Source organism: Camelus ferus, chromosome 19 (assembly GCF_009834535.1).
Source record: "Camelus ferus isolate YT-003-E chromosome 19, BCGSAC_Cfer_1.0, whole genome shotgun sequence".
Classification (NCBI taxonomy): Eukaryota; Metazoa; Chordata; class Mammalia; order Artiodactyla; family Camelidae; genus Camelus; species Camelus ferus.
The window spans coordinates 32,132,498-32,151,442 of NC_045714.1; the positions used below are offsets into that span (position 1 = coordinate 32,132,498).

The 18,945-nt window shown below is 46.1% G+C and overlaps 1 protein-coding gene across 7 annotated transcripts in view; it reads left to right on the forward strand.

Moving 5' to 3' along the window:
• Window positions 1-11,938, forward strand: part of SLC23A2 (solute carrier family 23 member 2) — a 112,047-nt gene extending 100,109 nt beyond the window's left edge. For all 7 annotated transcript variants that reach the window (XM_032461873.1, XM_032461874.1, XM_032461877.1 and 4 more), the window contains 4 exons: window positions 2,089-2,218; window positions 2,877-3,014; window positions 5,560-5,655; window positions 7,279-11,938. In XM_032461873.1, the coding sequence (XP_032317764.1) occupies window positions 2,089-2,218; window positions 2,877-3,014; window positions 5,560-5,655; window positions 7,279-7,511 (597 nt within the window). In that variant the 3' untranslated portion in view covers window positions 7,512-11,938. The remainder of the gene's footprint in view (window positions 1-2,088; window positions 2,219-2,876; window positions 3,015-5,559; window positions 5,656-7,278) is intronic.
• Window positions 11,939-18,945: the final 7,007 nt, after the last annotated feature.

Below are 18,945 nucleotides of genomic sequence, written 5' to 3' on the forward strand. Positions count from 1 at the left end.
GTGACAGGCACTGGGTTAACGTTTGTTGAACAAAGAATGTGGCTTGGTTGCTGCTTTTTGGGGACAGCATCTAAGGCAAATCAGCCTTCCGTCCATGCTTCTCATAAAAGCTCCTTTGTTTCAGGCATTCCTGGGGCCAGCGTGGCTCTGCCCTAGTGGGAGGTAGTCTTTGCACAGGTGGTTCCCTCTGGTTGCTCTTCCTCCAGTGAACTTTTACTCAGCCCTCAAGATCATCTCCAGGGAACCTTCCCCGACTTTTCAGAACTTCTCTTCCCACTGGACTCCCACAGGACATAACAGTTGCAACAGTACAATTATTTACTCATAAGCTTATGACTTACTCATCTTTGTATTCACCACTGCCCCCCCTAGTCTAACAAATGCTGGTCACATGGTAGGTCCTTAAAAATGTTTACTGCAGAACAAGCTGTAAATGAAAGGCTTCCTTATCATATACTACAGCCAAGCATACCACAGTTTGCTCCATTTGCCAGTTTGCATTGACCCTTTTCACTGCTTCCCTGCACTTGGTGCTTCTGTAGTGGGAGGAGCTATAAATGAGGACAGTGGAGGCTGGCCTCCGGGGTCAGCTGTGACGGATTCTAGCTAGACAGCTCAGTAAAAGCTTTGACTCATATTCTTAACTTGACCCTTGGGCCCACTGAGAAGCTGTTGGAAGCTCCAGCCCAGCGTCATCCAGGAGAACATAGCACAGTAGTGGAAATGTTCCACCCCTGCACTGTCTGCTGTGCGAACCCCTAGCCACGCATGCTACTGAGCACTGAAAATGTGGATAGTGCAGCTGGGGGACTGAATTTTTTAATTTGTTTCATTTCAACTACTTAAGTTTAAGTAGCCATCTTTTCTTCACCGTAAGTCGAGCAAGGCCCTGTGGACGCCACCCCAGCTGTTTCTGGAACCTCTTTTATCCAGTCTGTGCCCTCGAGGTGTCTTCTTGGGGGAAACAGCACAGAGCAGGGGCCAACAGTGAAGAATTCTTGAACCCAGTGCCAGCCCCATCTCTCCTTGCCTGAGTGACAGTCGCTAGGAAGGCAGAGATCAAGCTTAACAAATAAAGTTGAGACCGCATGAAAAATCCTCTACCTGGTGCTACAGAAGTCCAGAGTTGGGAGAGCCTAGCCTTGGAATCAAGGAAGGCTTGCAGAGGAGGTAGCATTGGGGTAGTACTTTGAAAGATGTGTCTGAGAACTGGCCACAAGGGGTATGAGCGCCAGAAGACTTAGGCAGGGAACTGACCTCCTAAATCACAGTGTTAGAAAGGTCAGTCTGTCATAGAGAGGACAGGTGCGCAGAGGAAAGGCCAGAGGCAGCCAGCTCGGATGGGGGGCTGCCAAGTACCCTAATACTTGCCAGGGGCCTCATTTAATCCCCAAAGCAGAAGGACACTGCTCATTGTTACGGAGCTGAGGATCCTGCCACCCAGAGGCGCTAAGCCCATCACACAGTTAGAGTTGCAGTGGGGACAGGAGCCAGGCAAGTGGGTTCTAGAATCGGCACTCCTTGGCCTCCAGGTTGTGCCACCTCTCCTGAGTAAGACACCAGGAGGAGAGGAAGTTCCAGAAATGTCTGGGGGCTTCTGTCTGTTTTAAGTGCCAGAACTTAGAAGAGAAGAGGAGGTAAAGTGTAGCTTTTGCATTTGGGACAGTAGGAGGTCATCCTGGCCATTGACTGTGGGCATTAGAAACCCGGACTTGAGCCAGGAGCAGGTGCACACTGAGGTGACATTGCCCAGGGCTCAGAGACCTGAAGGCTGAACCCCAGGGTCCCTGTAGTCAAGGGGAGCAGAGGAGCCAGCCTCCGGCAAGAACCAGATGGGGTGGGAACACGGAGAGGTGATGGGAGTCTTTTTATTCTGGATGTCTAACAGTAACTATTTATTGCAGTCAGTCCTCATTGTGAAATGAAACTGACCCCTCTTAACTAAAAGTTTGAAGAGTAACCTAGATTTTGTCTGCGGATTTTGTCACGTTTGCCTGGGGCGGGGGTGGAGCGGGGCTGAATGGAAGTTTGTGCTGTCAGAGGACCTCGAGGTGACCACCCTTCTCTGCCCTCTGGTGTGCCCCACAGGTTGGCAGTCGGCGGGTGATCCAGTACGGCGCGGCCCTCATGCTCGCGCTGGGCATGATCGGGAAGTTCAGCGCCCTGTTCGCCTCCCTTCCCGATCCTGTGCTTGGTGCCCTCTTCTGTACTCTCTTTGGTAAAATTCCATTTCCTTGATAGCCAGCTTCCTTCTCAGGTTCCTTTTCTTTCTTCACATTTGCTAAGGAATCCCTTCAGTAAGATTGAAGGTAACAATAAATTTCTATCTTAAAATACAAACAGGATGTACCTTAAAAACATAAAAACCTGCATCACTTTCTGAGTTGAATTGATGTTAAAGGTAGAATAATTGAACTAGGAAAAATCAGATTAAATGTTAGTCCCCCTAGTTGGTATTTCTGATGGATTTAACTCAAGTATCTTCCCCTCTATGCCATTAAAAACTGACCATTTTTACATTGGGACTTGATTTGAGCTCTGTGCCACTCAGCTATGGTAATCAGGGACTGAAATTTTGGTGGGTTCCCCAATGTAATAGAAATGTTTGTATACAGTTTTTTAAGGGAGAACCAAAGTCCAAAGTTTTCTGCCTGGTCTAAAGAAAGCAGAGTGTGATGTTTATAATAATAAGCCTGGGCCGAGGGTCGTTTGGACCAGAGACCCAGGTGGTCCTGTGTCCTGTGTCTCCCGACTTGTTTCTGATGGGACAGAGAGGGGACATTGTAGGGAGCCTGCCTGCGACAGCCTGAGTATTTCTTTGTCATCCATGCCGTGGGTGAGCTGATGGAACTTGTGGTCTGATGTTTCCTCTCCAGGAATGATCACAGCCGTTGGGCTCTCTAACCTGCAGTTCATCGATTTAAATTCTTCCCGGAACCTCTTCGTGCTTGGATTTTCAATCTTCTTTGGGCTCGTCCTTCCAAGTTACCTCAGACAGAACCCTCTTGTCACAGGTAGGGAAAACAGGCCTCAAATCTTGCCGGGGAGTTGGAACCACAGCCACCAATTCGCAAAGAGCTCCTCACCAGTCGGAGAGGACTTTGAAACTTCAGGAATAGTTTGGTGACTGTCCATCTGTGTATTTCATTTAAATCCCACTTTGCTGAAGTTTATCAAGAAGCCCTTTGTACTTCCCACAGGGGCTGGCCTGTGCATGTAACTGATGTGCATGTTAAGGGCTTTCTTCCTTCCTTCCTTTTTTCTTTTTAAAACCAGGACCTTATCCTTTGGGAGAATACCTATGTAAAACCTTTTGATTTTTTGCACTAATACTGTATTAAAATGTATCATTGCTTCAAATTCAACTTCATACACTTTGCAAAACATGTTTTTCTGCTGGGATTACAGCTACTTTGAGTTCAAGAGAAACCTTTTTTTAAAAGTTCAACATTTTTTATTGAGTTTATAGTCATTTTACAATGTTGTGTCAAATTCCAGTGTAGAGCACAGTTTTTCAGTTATACATGAACGTACATACATTCATTGTCACATTCTATTTCGCTATGAGCCACCACAAGATCCTGTATTTATTTCCCTGTGCTACACATTACAATCTTATTTATCTATTCTACATTTTGAAATCCCAGTCTGTCCCTTTCTACCCCCTGTCCCCCTGGCAAGAGAAACCTTTTTAACTCCTTTTTATTTTAGAACCCAAATGTCACGAAGAACGAACAAAGGGGGAACAGCTTTTGCTGCTGACATGATATACAGAATTGGGGACCATAATGTGCGTGTGTTGAGATAAAATTAACATAACATAAAATTAACCATTTTGAAGTGAACAGTTCTGTGGCATTTTAGTGCATTCACAATGTTGTATAACCACCACTTCTATCTAGTTTCTAAAACATTCTCATCACCCCAAAATAAAATTTCATACCTATTAAACAGTTCATCTCTATAACCCACCTTCTTCCAACTCCTGGCAACCACCACTCTGCTTTCTATGTCTATAGATTTACCTATTCAGGATATTTCATATAATGGAATTATAATATGTGATCTTTCATGCCTGGCTTCTTTCATTTGGCAGAATGTTTTTGAGATTCCATGTTATCTCATATATAAGTGTTTCACTCCTTTTTATGGCTGAAAAATATTCCATTGTATATATAATAATCTGTTTATCCATTTTTCCATTGATAGACATTTAGGTTGTTCCCACCTATTGACTGTTGTGAATGGTCCTGTTACGGACATTGGTGTCTGAGTACAGTCAGTTCTCATTCGTGGTAGTTGTGTTCCGTGAAGTCATCGTGAACTTGGACTTAGCAGATCCTGAACCATTGCTCCTGGGGAAACACAGCCAACAGCGCTGTAACGCACGCCTGAGTGATGCTCATCTGTCACACACCTTCTCCATTTAGGCGCGTCATGGCCGTCTAGCAGTTAGGACACTAGACAGCACAGCTGCACGATACATGAGGCCATTTTAAACAGCGAGATCACCGACAAAAATGCACAAAAACTCAAAAAAAAAAGTGCTACTGCATGAGTGCTAAAAGGACACTGCTTACAGTCTGAAAGCTGAAACAGGAAGGCAGAGCATTACCTTGTTTGACCTCAGCTGGGAATGTGCGCGTGCGCCAGGCGGCCGAAAGTTTTCACTGCTCTGCGCACATCCACGGAGGACGGTGGCAGCACCACAAGTGCTCATTTTAGGTTTGCAAGTAAATTTTAGTGTGTAGGCGAATTCACAGAGAATAGAGTCTGCCAATAATGAGGACTGACTATATTTGTTTGAGTGCCCATTTTCATTTCTCTTGGGTATCTTCCTAGGAGTAGAATTGCTGGCTCACATGGTAATTCTGTGTTTAACATTTTGAGGAACCACCTAACTGTTTTCAGTAGCAGGTGAACCATTTCACATTCCCACCAGCTCCGTGGGGCACAAGGACTTCTGTTCTTCACATTCTCACCAACACTTGTTCTTTTCTGTTGGGGAATCATTCTATTTTTAAATACAGAAAGTGTCTGAACATCTAATAACAAAATTCTTCCTGCATTTTACTTCTTAATATATCACATTTGTGTGATAACATCTTTATAAATCAAGTTGGTTCCTAATTAAAGCAGCTAAGCACTGATTAGTAACCTAGGGTTCTGAAGCCCTTTATTTGGTTGCTCATCCCACAGATATTTTTGTTGTTTTCTTTGTAAATTTTTCAGCCTTACAACAGTCATCTTTTATAGTGATTTTTTTTAATCTGCAAACAACACCCCCAAAGACGTCACTGTTTATTACAGGGTTGACTTTGTTAGATTGCTCTTCTGTGAACATTGTTAGGATCTTTTATGGTAACTTTTGATTATTGTGGAAAGTATTCGTAGTAGTTTAAAATGTTACTAGGAAGAATTTACGCCCACACGCACAACAGAAGTTGATGGTTTCGTGCACTGCATTGTCTGGTGATTAGTGACCACCCCAGTGCTCCTTTGTAAGTCAAGGGCGGGTCTGTCTGGACTGGCAGTGACCTGTTACTGTGTTATTTTTAGGGATAACAGGCATCGATCAAGTACTGAATGTTCTTCTCACAACTGCTATGTTTGTTGGAGGCTGTGTGGCGTTTATTTTGGATAATACCATCCCAGGTATGTGCTATACATCAAACTTGCTTATTACACCTGTGACTCACTTTTTTGCCAAATGAGTACGGGAAGAAGGAAGAGTGAATCAGTTCAAAGCCATCACCGGTTAAAACTGTCTTTCCTAAAGTGATGAAGATGACACTCCTAGCCATCCTTTCATGAATCACTCTTTTGCTAATAAATGTATTAGTTTTTTGGGTTTTTGGTTTTTTCCTTCTTCCTGAGTTACTTTTAAGAGAAAGCAAGTAAATTCCTTGCATGTGGTGAAATGGCAGTGGGATGCCTTGAGCACGCTCCAGGCTGCCTCCCCTTCCGCACAGCCTTGTCCGGGGCCGTGCAGCTTGGCCTGCGTTGGCTTGTTCACACACTCCTGAGCCAGCTGCCAACAGCCAGCAGCATTCTCCTCCTTGAGGAGCCTGTCCTTTAAACGAGTCATTCCGAAGACAGGCTGCTGCTGGGACCGGTGTCTGAGAGATGTCTAGATGCGGCTGGCCCTACAGCACCCCTAGCCCTTGTTTCACAGCTGGGTGCATTCTATGCCAAGTGCTGGGTGACAGGGCTGGGATGTGATGTGGGCCCTGCCTTGTGCTTTCCCAGCTTCCTAGAAGAGGCTGCTTTGTACTGTTGTAAAGTGCTGCCGTGGACGCACTGGTAGATTTGTCTGCTGTCATGGGGGTGTTTATTCTTGAGCTTGAAGGCTTTATTGAGATTTTTCCCCTTAATCTACCTTTAAAAAGCCTCAGTCAAGAAGAGGTTACTGGGGAAACGAGAGATGAACACATCTGGCAGAAGAAGTCCCATGCACTGAATAGATGGGAGGTGTTAGATCTGTGGGAGGTCAGTACCAGTCTTCTGTCTCTCCTAAGTCAGCACTGACTGAGAGAGAGGCAAAGCAATCAGACAGAGGGAAGTTACAGTCGGTTTTGTTACTGAAATGCCCATGGGAGGGCATAGCTTACATGCAGGAAAATAGTGAGGTTCCTAAGCACTGCACCACGGGCTCGCGCTCCTCACCCAGGCTCAGGCAGAGAAACGTATTGCCAGGGCTCCCAGGCAGCTGAAAGCAGGCGCCAGTGCTTCTGGCTGCACTGGGAAGATTTGTGAAAAGGAGTCCAGGAGTTGCCGAACTCTGGGTCCAGACCTCTCTCCCTGACTCAGCTGTCAGGGTACAGAATCGCCTGGATTGTTGTGCCAGTGGAAGTTCATCCTCACAGGAGCACAGCCAGTGGGGAAAACATGACAAATGCCCCCCCCAACACACACACACACACACACACACACACACACACGAGAAATGGAGCAACGCGGTATAAAATGTGCTATGTCTGGATGCGGGGCGGGTGTGGGTGTGCAACGACAAAGTGCTGAAATCATTGTAAGGTGTGATAAGGACTCTGGCCCCATTTTGTAAGATCAGATTTGCGTTTGAAGGAGAAGTGGTTGTTTTGAGACATGAGTGATTCTTAGATCTCTGGTTTGGGCATCAGCTGCTGCCTGGGCGCTCCCTGCTCTCGTCCCAGCCGGTTCAGTCTCTGGGACAGCGGTAGTGGGGAATCTCGATTCTTGGTAGAACCGCTCAGCTAAACATTCCATTGCTTTGTTTTCGTTTCGTTGTGTGTTCTGCAGGCACTCCAGAGGAAAGAGGCATCAGGAAATGGAAGAAGGGTGTGGGCAAAGGGAGCAAGTCTCTCGATGGCATGGAATCCTATGATTTGCCATTTGGCATGAACGTTATTAAAAAGTACAGATGCTTCAGCTACTTACCCATCAGCCCAACCTTTGCAGGCTACACGTGGAAAAGCTTCGGCAAGAGCGCCAGCAGTCGGAGTTCAGATGAAGACTCGCAGGCCACAGTATAGCCGTAGCTCGCCCTGTGGCCTGGCCACAGTGAGGCATGAATCTGTAGTTCCTTGCTAAGTAACAAGCAGTAACATATATGTTTGTATATCTGCATTTACATTCTCCACCCCAGAGCTAAGACAGATTACAAATAGCTTTTTTGTTGTGGGTTGTGATCATGTCTAATACAGTGTCTCATCTGTCTCCTTACTTAGGTCCCTTTGCCCTTGAGAGCACCCATTGCTGGCTATGGTCACTGAATTTGGAGTTCCTTTCCTCTTGTGGGAATGGCTGTTTGAAATCCACAGCGATTCCTTGTTTTCAGTCCCCTTCTGACACCCTATTCTGGCTTTCTTACAAGCCCCCTCCAGGGTCCAGGAGCTTTCTGTCCCTGGAAGCACTAGGTCCTGCACCTGCAGAGACCTGCTCTGGTCGAGGGGCAGTTGCCTTGCATTGTCACAACTGACTGGTCAAATGTGATTCTGTGTTCCCTGATGCTCCTGTAGGAGGGGGCTACTGGCCGATTGAAAATGGTAACATTGGTACCCTATGCCCAAATCTGTGCATGGGTAAGGTCTGTACAGGTATTAGAATGAAAACTGGGATGGGAGGGGAAGGGGAGGTACCTTGAAACCAGTATCTGATTCTCAGCTACACTTTTCTTGGTGCCACCCTGGCCCAAGGCAGGCCAGCACATCTCATGCTGGCCTCTTTTTCGCTAGTAGCTGAGACACTCTATCTGGCATTTATCACTCCTGGCTGGTGTGGTGGGTATACATGCCACAAGGGCACCAAGTAGATGTTTATGGAAGTCTTGGCTCTGCTGTCATGTGGATGTCAGTTATTGTTGTGTGTGTCTATAATTACAAGATTTTATTCCTATTTAATGTTATTGACTAAAGCAGATTTTTGACATCAGAGTTTTTTTCCATGCATCCCTCTTACCTTACATCCCTATTACTTGTCCCTCACCTCCTATTCCCTATTAAGGAAAGAACCAGCATTTGTAAAGCTGTGGACACCATCAGGGAAGCTTGTTGTCATGGCTCTCGAAGGCCAGTAACCATTATTGTGGTTGTGTTTTGTATTGCTCGGTACCATGAAAGTGTAAATACTGTAATGCTTAATCTATTTATCAAAACTGACTACTGGACCAGAGCCCAGAAACCATGGGTTAAGTTATCCGTGAATTTGTTTTGTGAAGAAGGGAAGCCGGGGCAGGTAACAAGCAGAGCCGCCACACTGAGTGGTCCCGCGTCCTGGTAGATCCACCCCTGCAGTTCTGCCACCAGTCATGTCTGGCAGTTAAGGCTTAAGGCTTAAGGCTTAAGGCTTTTCCGTGTGTTGCATGTTGAATGTCCACTGGATCTTGATTTTGCAGAGAAGATTAGATCCCCTGGCCAAATGCTGCCTTTGTTATTTAAGTTATTGCTGAAGGTGGTGAGAAAAGCAACTGAAAGGCCCCCTCTATTGAGTTCTAATTAATAATATTAAATTCTTTCTGACAAAAATGACTTTTATGGAGTTTGGTTTGAAATTTTTCAACCAAAGGAAAAGCCTGAGTGACCTCATTTCATGAGGTTGTGCTTCTTAAGTGTTTGTTTTCTGGCTGAACCTTGGATGGCAGAAGGCATTCCTGTCTCCAGCAGCAGGCCTGGTTCTCGGCAGCCTTGTGTCCACGGGGTGAATTTCCTGCCCCCCGCCCCCCACGGCTGGCTCTGCTTCACCACGCGGAGATGTCTTTGGCAGCATTATTGTGTCTCTGCAGCCTCCTTGACTCCTGGAAAGTTTGGGGCTTTAAGGCGTATTCTGGCAGGAACATTTCAGAGCCACTGCATTGTTTTGCCAAGACCTAACTGCAGATTAAGTAAAAGATTTAGATTCTAAATTTTAATGTGTATGGTATGTTTTTTGACGTGTATTTGGTGCATAGTTACTTTAGAAGCACACTGGTTAATGCCACTTCACTTGGGAAGCCCGCAAGGCTGACAGCCCTAGTTGTCACCCTAGGTGGTCTTAGTTCCTTCTGTTTGTATTTTGCCTGGCATCTCCCAATTTCTCTCCCCTGAACAATGGGGAAAACTGTTAAACATCTCAGAGATTTGCAATATTCTAGCTCTAGGTGAGCAGAAGGACCAGATATCCAAATGAAGCCTCTGAACCATTAGTAATTCAAGAACAAGTTCCCCATCAGCTTAACTTGACCCAGGCATTTTCCCTCCTAGTGGGTAACATTCAGGGTAAGTGCTTCAAACATCTGGAAACTCATTCCCTTCTGAAAGCCCTCCTTGGCTGGGCTTTATTGGGAAATTTCAAATCTGCTGTCTTGGGGGGGATGTTTTCTGCAAGCCTTCAAATGTGCAAAGAAGCCCTTTGTCCACACCTCCTGTTGGAAGGAAGGTTTTCGCCCTTCTCCTTCCACTGGGGCCAACTTTAGATTCTGTGACCGAGATGGGGGAAGGGGACAGAAGGTTTAGGAAGTGGTCCTCTTACTAGCAGATATGCTTACAGAATCAATCTGTAATTGAAAGAAAAATGTATTCAACTGTTTCTTGGTTTAAGTCCACACCCAAAGGGGAGGTTCTGGGGGTCATGGTGGCCGTGCATGGTCTGCCTGAGCTTCTCCCACTTGCATTGCTGGGGCCATGTATCCACCATGCCTTGGCCAGTAGAATGTTTTAAAATATTTTGAATGTAAATGTCCTTGGGCAGGGCATTCAGTCTCCAATTTCCACAGTGAACGCTTACCCACCATCTTTACATTTACGTTGGTGATCCTGGTGTAAAAAGTAAAAACTATAAGGGCAGTAGATGCTGCCCTGTCACTGTGGGGACAAGGGAGAACCTACCACTGGTTTTTTATAAAATATCTGACATGGTTCACAGAATAATGGGAAATAGCTCCAGTCTTTGTAGTCAGTATGCTTTCTCATTCTCACTAGGGAATTAAACATAGATTCACTAATACAGAATCTTTCTTAAGAGGGTTTCAAATGTTAAATGATAGTAAGTTTCTTGTGATTGATCAAGGCAAGGGAAGTGGCTTCACCAGGCATCATGGGTCCTGATGGTTTCCCGTTTTCATGGTAACAAATTCACACAGGATTTACTTCATACTGTAGAATACTGACTTTCATGATGACAGCTTGGTTTATGCATGAATATTACAGTATTTCCATATAGTAAAATAACATTTCTACCCAGGATAATAGTCACAGTTTTCCAGGGAGGGAATGAAAATATTCATGACAATGTCATGTGATGATAGAATTTCTCCATTGATGAATCTCTGGTATGTGTGTATACTTTATTTACCCATGTGTATGTTTTATGACCATGAGCTAAGTTGTTCTTTCTTTAATTCATGTCCTTGCTGAAGTATTGGTATTAGCAACTTAGACTTGAAGTTGGCAATTGTAATCGTCCGTGATATTGATGCCACAGAGTGGCCAGGCCAGATAAGAGACGAATGAGGAGCTGTGGCGGAAGCCTCACTCCGGAACCTGTCTGGCGAGAGCAAAGGCAGCACCCTGCAGGCGGTTATGCTGGGCGTGCGCACTCAGCTGCAGGCAGCAGGCCTGGCGTGGCTGTCGCTGGCCCCCGGTGTGCTCACCCAGCCATGTCCCCAGCCGCCCGTCCCCCTCCCCAGGCCTGAGCTCTCCCAGGGCCCGCTTCTCCAGGGAGCCACCCCTGGGCTTTCGGGAAGTGCCTGGGGCCTCACATGCTGTGCGTGTTGTGTTGTGTCCCCTCATGATTTTGATACAGAGACTGGGACGGTTTCCACCCTCCACCCCTCCTGCAGTCACAACTGGAAGTGTGTAAGTGTGTAAGAAGACTGCCTGTTTTTGCCAGCGTTCAGCCTCCGCCCGTGGACCCACGAAGCACGGGAGCGCTGAGGATCCCTTTTCCGCAACCTCACACATTCCTGTCCTTTTAGGTTGTTGTCCACTGTACCTCATCATCACTCCACCCGGGTGACATCCAGCCTCTTTAGAATTGCTCTGTGTGTTTCCCAGCACTTAGGACCCCTTGGGGCCGTCTCACTGACAGTCAAGTTAATACCCTTTTCATTCATTCGTAACAACCTTTGTTTGACATGTTAACACATTTCTGACTGTTCTTAAAACAGTGAGGATGCCTATATTTTCCTTAAGTTTTCGTGACTGACTTTGGCTATATACCTTTCTGGGATTCTGTTTGTTTTTAATTTTTATTTTGCATACTGAGGGTATTTGGGGTGGGGTTGTTTTTGGAGATGTGTAATTCTTTTATGGAGTTTTTAAGAAGAATTTTCATATTGTTTTTCTAACATGGCTTCATTAAACGTTTAAGTATTTTAAAAATATGTAATGTTCGGACCAGATGTTGTGAATAATAGTAGAGATAAAGCTATTTTATTCTGTATTTTTAAAACTGTTCCGTACAAATAAAAGCTCTCCTGGATGGAGTTCTGCTGTTCACGTGCCTTCTTTGGCTGGTCTTCAAGAAACCTGCCGTTGATTAAAAGCCATCACCTAGGAGAGGGAAAGTAAAAATTTCCAACGAGTTCAGCATTGCCAGGTACATTAAAGACTCGCTGGAGGCGTGGAGGGTGTAGCTCAAGCGGCAGAGCGCATGCTTAGCATGCACAAGGTCCTGGGTTCAATCCTTGGCACCTCCTCTAAAAATAAATAAATAAACCTAATTACCTCCCCCTGCGAATTAATTAATCAGTTAATTAAAAGAGACTCAATGGAGGAAAGCGGTAGCTGGAGTATCCTCGGCCCCCCACACCTAGACCACGGTGGGAGGGAGCCGAAGGGGGACCTTGGTTAGGGAGTGGACTCCTGCTAGACTTTGAGGTGAAGTTATGAGTCTCTTATTAAGTCAGTGACATCTGGAGGCTGGAGACCTTTTAGGGACTGATGACCGGAAAGGCTGTTGTGGCCACGCAGTGGACTCAAAGTCTCCGAGAGCAGCCTCAGGCCCTTCAGGCCGACCATTTAGATGGGGACAGGAAATGCTGAGGTGTGGGTGCCAGGAAAGGCTCAGAGCCACGCCTGAGAACAGCTAGTGACAGCTCTTGCTCCAGTGGAGGTTAAAGGTGCGTCCAGAGGTGCTTTGCTGTATTTCTTACTTTAGAGCCGACTTAGGGCTCCTTCATCTCCATCTCTAGCCCCAGTTTGTCCCTGGCCGCTTGGGCCGGAGTAACCACTTCTCACTCCCATAGGGCATGCACCCTGCTATCTCCTGTTCCCAGTAGTCCTGACCTGTGAGCCACTGCTGGGCAGCCGGTCACAGGTGGAATGGTTTACCTGACAATACATACATGCAGCAAATATGTGTGAGGTATTTAAAAATTAATACCCATGTTCTTACCGGCAGCCAGGACAGCAGCACGTTTCAGTACTGAAGACCTCCCGCCCCTACCGCATGGGCCTGCCTCCTGGTACATCCCCGTCCTTTACCAAGAGAGAACCACGACCTGCGTTCGGGGTTTAGCCTTCCCTTGCTTTTCTTCACAATTTTGCCATATATGTGCATCCCTGAACAATTTACTATTGAGCTTTAGTTTTGCATGTTTTTGGACATTATGTAAAAGGAATGACACGGTACATGTATTGTCACATTTCACTTGCTATTGTGAGATTCTGGAGGAGAGTATAGCTGAAGTGGTAAAGCACATGCTTAGCACGCATGAGGTCCTGGGTTCAATCCCCAGTACCTCCTCTAAAAATAAACAAACCTAATTACACCCCCATCCCCCCCCCACAAAAAGTTATTGAGAGATTCTTTCACGTGGGTTCGTAACTGTAATGTAGTTCATTCATCTTCGCTGCTAGCTAATAAAATTTTAAGAGTAACAAGACAAAGATCACTCTGAAAGCTTCCGGAGAGAATGAGCAAAAGCAAAGCCCTTTCGAGCTGAGATTCCCACAGACTCCAGATTCCCCAGCAACAACCCTTGTTGGTGAAGTTACATTCTTAAGAACCAAAGGAAAAGAACTTTGAAGTTAGAATTTTAGGTCTAGCCACTCAAAAGCCGCCACTCAAATACTTTGGATGAAGTGTTTAAACATGAGGAAAAACAAAGCAAGAAAGCGCTGTAGGAGGTTACGGAGAGAAAGTGGAGCAATAAGTATCTGGGTAAACTTGGTGTCTTGGTCTGTCCTGGTTGCTCTCAGAGAAAACCGCAGACTGAGTGGCTTAGGAACAACAAACATTCCTCACAGTTTCGGAGGCTGGAAATCAAGGCGGAGTAGATTTGGTATCTGGCGAGGCCCTGCTTCCTGGTTCAGAGACAGCCATCTTGCTGTGTCTCCACATGGGGGAAGGGGCAAAAGGTCGAGCCCTTTGAGGCCTCTGAGGGCACGAATCCAGTTCACCAGAGCATCAACCTCATGACTGAATCACCTCCCAAAGGCTCTACCTCTTAATACCAACACACTAGGGAGTAGGCTTCAATGTGTGAATTTGCAGGGAGGGGGCACAAATAGTCCGTAGCACCTGGTTATTAAAAAGTAGCAAAGGCCAATTTGCAGCAACATGGATGGATCTGGAGATCGTCACTCTAAGTGACGTTAGCCAGAAAGAGAAAGAAAAATACCATATAATATCACTCATATGTGGAATCTAAAGAAAGAAAAAAAAGAGGACACTGATGAGCTCATCTACAAAGTAGAAACAGACTCATAGTAAACAATATTATGGTTACCAGGAGGAAGGGGGTGGGAAGGGATGGATACATTTGGGCGTTTGAGATTTGCAAATGTTGGCCACTATTTATAAAAATAGATTTTAAAAAATGTCTTCTGTATGACACAGAGAACTATATTCAATATCATACAATAGCCTTTAATGAAAAAGAATATGAAATGAATGTATGTACGTATATGCATGACTGGGCCATTGTGCTGTACACCAGAAATTGACACATTGTAACTGACTATACTTCAATTTTTAAAAAAAGTAGTGAAGGCCAAAGGAAAGGAAAAATATCCCTAATGAGGTCAAGTCATAATTCCAAGCCATCTTAACTTGGTGATAGGGGAAGGAGCAGTACCAGGTTCAAAAGTGTGGCTGTGATTGTTGAAGGCTACAACACCTGATGTTCAGAAGTTGATAGCATCTTAGAAGTTGTATGAAAGTTTCTAAGCACTTTGACAGTCGTTTTAGTTGAATCTAAAATACTAAGTATCTGGCTTGTATTTTGCATGTCTTTAATTCTAGAATCCTATGGCAAAAAAAAAAAAAAAAGATTGTAAAGGATAGGGAGGTTCAACTTACAAAGAAGAGTCAATTTTAAGCACGTACCAAATCAGATAGCCTCAAAACTCATGCAGTATAAATGAGAGAACTACAGGAAGAAATTGGTAAGTCCACCTGGCAGTGGGAGATTCCAACCCTTCCCTTTTGGTAAGTACAGGCAGACAAAAACTAAGCGAGGCCAAATGCAGAGTTTATCTCCTCCTTTCAGCTCTCTAAACCTGAGACACAACTGTCCTCTTAGGTGGCGGCATGGAGCACCTTGAACTTGTGAGAGCTGATGTCTTCAAGGGTCCATATCAGGGTGTGTGGTTGGAGAAGGGAGAATAGACCACCCACAAGGTCGCAGGTTATGGCCACAAGCAAATACGTCACAAAGCCCTCTGGCAGGCTTTGATAAGCTGATGACTGTCTGTTCTAAACCTTTCTCCAGACCTTGTCTCTACGTTCAAGTCCCTAAAGCCAACTGCTTACTTGACCCCACCATGGGATGCCTCTCAAACTGGAGACAGCACCTTCCTTCTCCTCCAGCTGTACTGCACTCCCTCGTGATTCCTCCTAATCTGTCATCTCCTGTATGCGATCTCTCATCAAACCCCATGGGTCCTGCCTTGCAACTGTCTCCTGAATCCATCCCCTTCTCTGCACATCCACGGTTACCTCTGGTCACACAGATTAGTGTAACATTGAAAAGCAGTTGTATCACTTTTCTCAATTATTCACCCACCCGGAGTCTGCACACTTTGATATGCAGCTCTGGTTCCTCCTACCAGAGATGGAGTGGACTTCCCATGCCTTGGCTTTGGACTTGGCCATGTGACTTACTCTGGCTAGTGGAATGCTGAACTTTCAAAGACTTGAAATGCACTTGTGTAGTGAGGCTTGCTCTCCCTCGTTACCCCACGGGTCTCTGGAAGATGAGAGAATATAGAACATAGTGTCAGTCCCGCCGCGTGAAGCAGCGCTGTCGCAACTGCTCCACAAGTGGTAAGTGCAATGCTGCGACTAGCGCACCAGCTTCTGCAGGTCACCCACAGATTGTGAGAGACAAATACAGCTTCCGGTTTGTCCTCACAGGTTCCGGTCTATCGTTTTGGGCTCTCATTGGTCCTTCCTGCCCCCAAGTTGTGTCCAGCCTTTCAGCCTGCATGGGCTGACCCAGGTTTACCACTGAGCATGGAGACACAGCCTTTTGTCGATTTCTTCATTTCCTCTGCTTTGTGGTTCCTGGTTTGCACTTTTTTCTGATCTCCCAATGGTCTTCTTACAGATGGTACCTTACCAGCTTCTCCCATAAGGATGTAAGGTCTAATCTCTAAAATAATCCATTATTTAAGAGCATCTCACTGCAATACAAATGAAACCCCAAACTCTTACACTGTGGCCTACAATGTAAGAACGCATGACCTGGCCTCTCCCGCCTCATCTTGGGGATGGTGCCCATCTCCCTGCACCTTCCGCCCTGCTTGCCCAGGGCACTATTTTCACCATTCACTCAGAAGGAGAGCCAACTGGCTGGATGTTGGAAATAACATTCTCTGTCCAGTCATTTAGCTCCTTCAAGACCCTCCGCCCACCCCATCCCTGATGGCTGGGGTCTGGGGAGGAAGAGGTTAAGGTTGTTGGAAGCCCAGGCCTATTCTCCATCAGGGCCGCAGCAGGAAGGCATGGGGTTGCTTGCTGGGTCAGGAAGTCTCCTAGCAAAGCAATTAGGTAGAGCACGGCAGAGGACGTGCTGAACTTTCGTCTCTGTGTCCCTGTGTGTGGAGGAGGGTGGGGTGGGCCGGGGCCAGGAAGGAGGGGCAGTCCAGGCCTCAAAGTGGGGAAAGCCCTGAAGGCTGGCTTTCGACTGCAGAGATCTGGCCAGCTCTGGGCAGAGGGACAGCATCTCACACAGGCCAATGGCTGGGCTGTCCTCCCCTCCCCTCCTTGGCTCTTTCCAGAGGTATCTTGGCCCAGGCACTCTGTCTGTCCTCCAAGAAACCTCCCCTAACAGGCTCCTTTTAGTCAGTCTGCATCTCGGTGAGAGAGATGGCGTTGGCTCACCCCCTGGCCCTGCGTGTAGGTAAAGGGAGCTGTATTCCAGAAACACCACAGGAACCAGGGCCGTCGACTCATCTCAGATTTTGTTTCTTGGCTGCACTAGTGGAACATAAAATATCTCTCACCCCTCACCTTCTGTTCCAGCCACCCTGGGCCACCCACCGTTCCTCTGACCCGCCCAGGTTTTTCATGGCTTTGAACTTTCTGTGGTTCTGCCTGGGATGTCCTTCTTGACCTAAGGATCTCCTGTTCTACTCCCCCTTTAAGACTTGACCCACATGTCACTTCCCTCCTGAGATCTCCCCTCATACCTAGTCCTGCCTTCCTAGGTGCCAAGAGACTGTTGAAGCAGAGGGTCTCCACCATTAGCACACAGAGCACCTGCCATATTGTTAAATCTGAACATTGCCTGAGGCCTGGTTCTGTATTTATAGCCAAATCCTAGGTGATGTCTGCGTTGCTGAACTATGGACCACACTTGGAGCAGCAAAAATTGAAAGCATTTATCTCATTCTCTCACCTGGATTTTTAGTCAAATGCTCTGATGTAAGATAAATGAAACTTTTTTTTTAGTACAACTTAATCTCTACTTTGAACCCCTATTTGGTTAGTAACAGAAAACATGTTGGTTAATTTCTGATAAACTTGGTTATTTCAGGTTAACTTCAGCTAATTCTGAAAATTTCCTTTCTGCCTGCCCCATCCGCACCTACTCCCTAAAGTCTCATCTCAATTTTGCTGGTGGTAAAGATGGTGGGTTTATGGAACACCCTGGCAACGGGGGCTTGTGAAGAGACATCTGGGCTTAACTGGGTGTCCTGCTGGTTCTGGGTACAGCATCCTCCTACTCTGGCTCCCCCTGTGAGATTTCCTAGGTGCACATCCCAGCTCTGGTACCTGCTGGCTACAAAAGTTACACAGGCATTCTGTGCTCAGTTTTCCTCACCTATTAAAATGAAGAGAAACATAGCACCTCCCCCCAAGGGTTATATGATAAGTAAGTGAGTTAATGCTTGTGATCTGGCAAATAATGTAATCAGATTCATTGTTTTCACTCATCAGATAGTGTTGAGTGCTCACAGTGTGGCAAATGGAAAAGATGAACCGGTAATAAGACACCATCTCGGTTCTTGTGCTGGTTGGCCTGAAGAAGTGCTCATTTTAGATGCATTTTGAAACAGTGAGAGCACTGAGGAAGTGATGGGCTGAGGGGGCCCCTCATGGAGCCTGGCCATGAATCTGGGCTGCCAGAGGTGCAAGGGCCAACAGGTGGGAGATGAACAGATGATATGACCACTCAGTAAAGACTCTAAACACTTTCCCCTTTTGCCCACTCCTCCCCTTTCTGAGAACATTGACTCATCTCACATCCAGCCGCCACCCCCTCAACCCCCACCCCCATCCTGACTACAGCTGATGGCACCCAGAGATTGAGTGTGTTGACAGTGGGTGCAGGATCTAAGGGTGTGTGGACTTTGGAATAAAGGCTGCCATCTGGGCAGAGGTTAGAGCATATATGTAGAAAGGTGGCAATATATGAAACAAGGAGGGATGGAGGGAGTGAGGAAAGAGAGAGAGAGAGAGAGAATGAAGCCTGTAGGTTGCAACCTAGTTCATCTTGGACCTGGCTCATTTCCTTCCCATGAGTTCATCAAGAAACTCTTGGTTCTTTAAAATCAATCTCTCTTTACCTAAGCTGGCTCATATGGCTTCTGTTTCCTTGCAACCAAATGGTGTGGCAAGTTGATTTCTCTCTCTCAATTTCTGAGCCGACCAAATGACAAGATTAAACTAGATGCTGCCTAGCTTTTTAGGGTTTTGGCTTCATAATTCTTATTTTTCTTAATCTCTCACCATGCTTAGCATGGCCCCCTGGAGACCACAGATGTCTAGTAAACATCTATCGAATACAATTTTGAAAATGTCTCAGTTTGTCTTATGGCAGGGTAACATTTTCACACCAAGTAATTGGTATCCAATTCATCCAGAAATGAAAGGGGAGATTTGATGGGATGTAACCTTGTAAGAAGAACCCCTACTGCTTCCTCTCTTCTCCCAGAATCCACTGGGGGCTGAGGAGTGGGCATCTAGCCTCCCAGATACTCTGTGTCTCCTGCGTCTCCTGCTTCTCCTCAGGCATAAAGTAGGACTCGGATCTACTCTTGA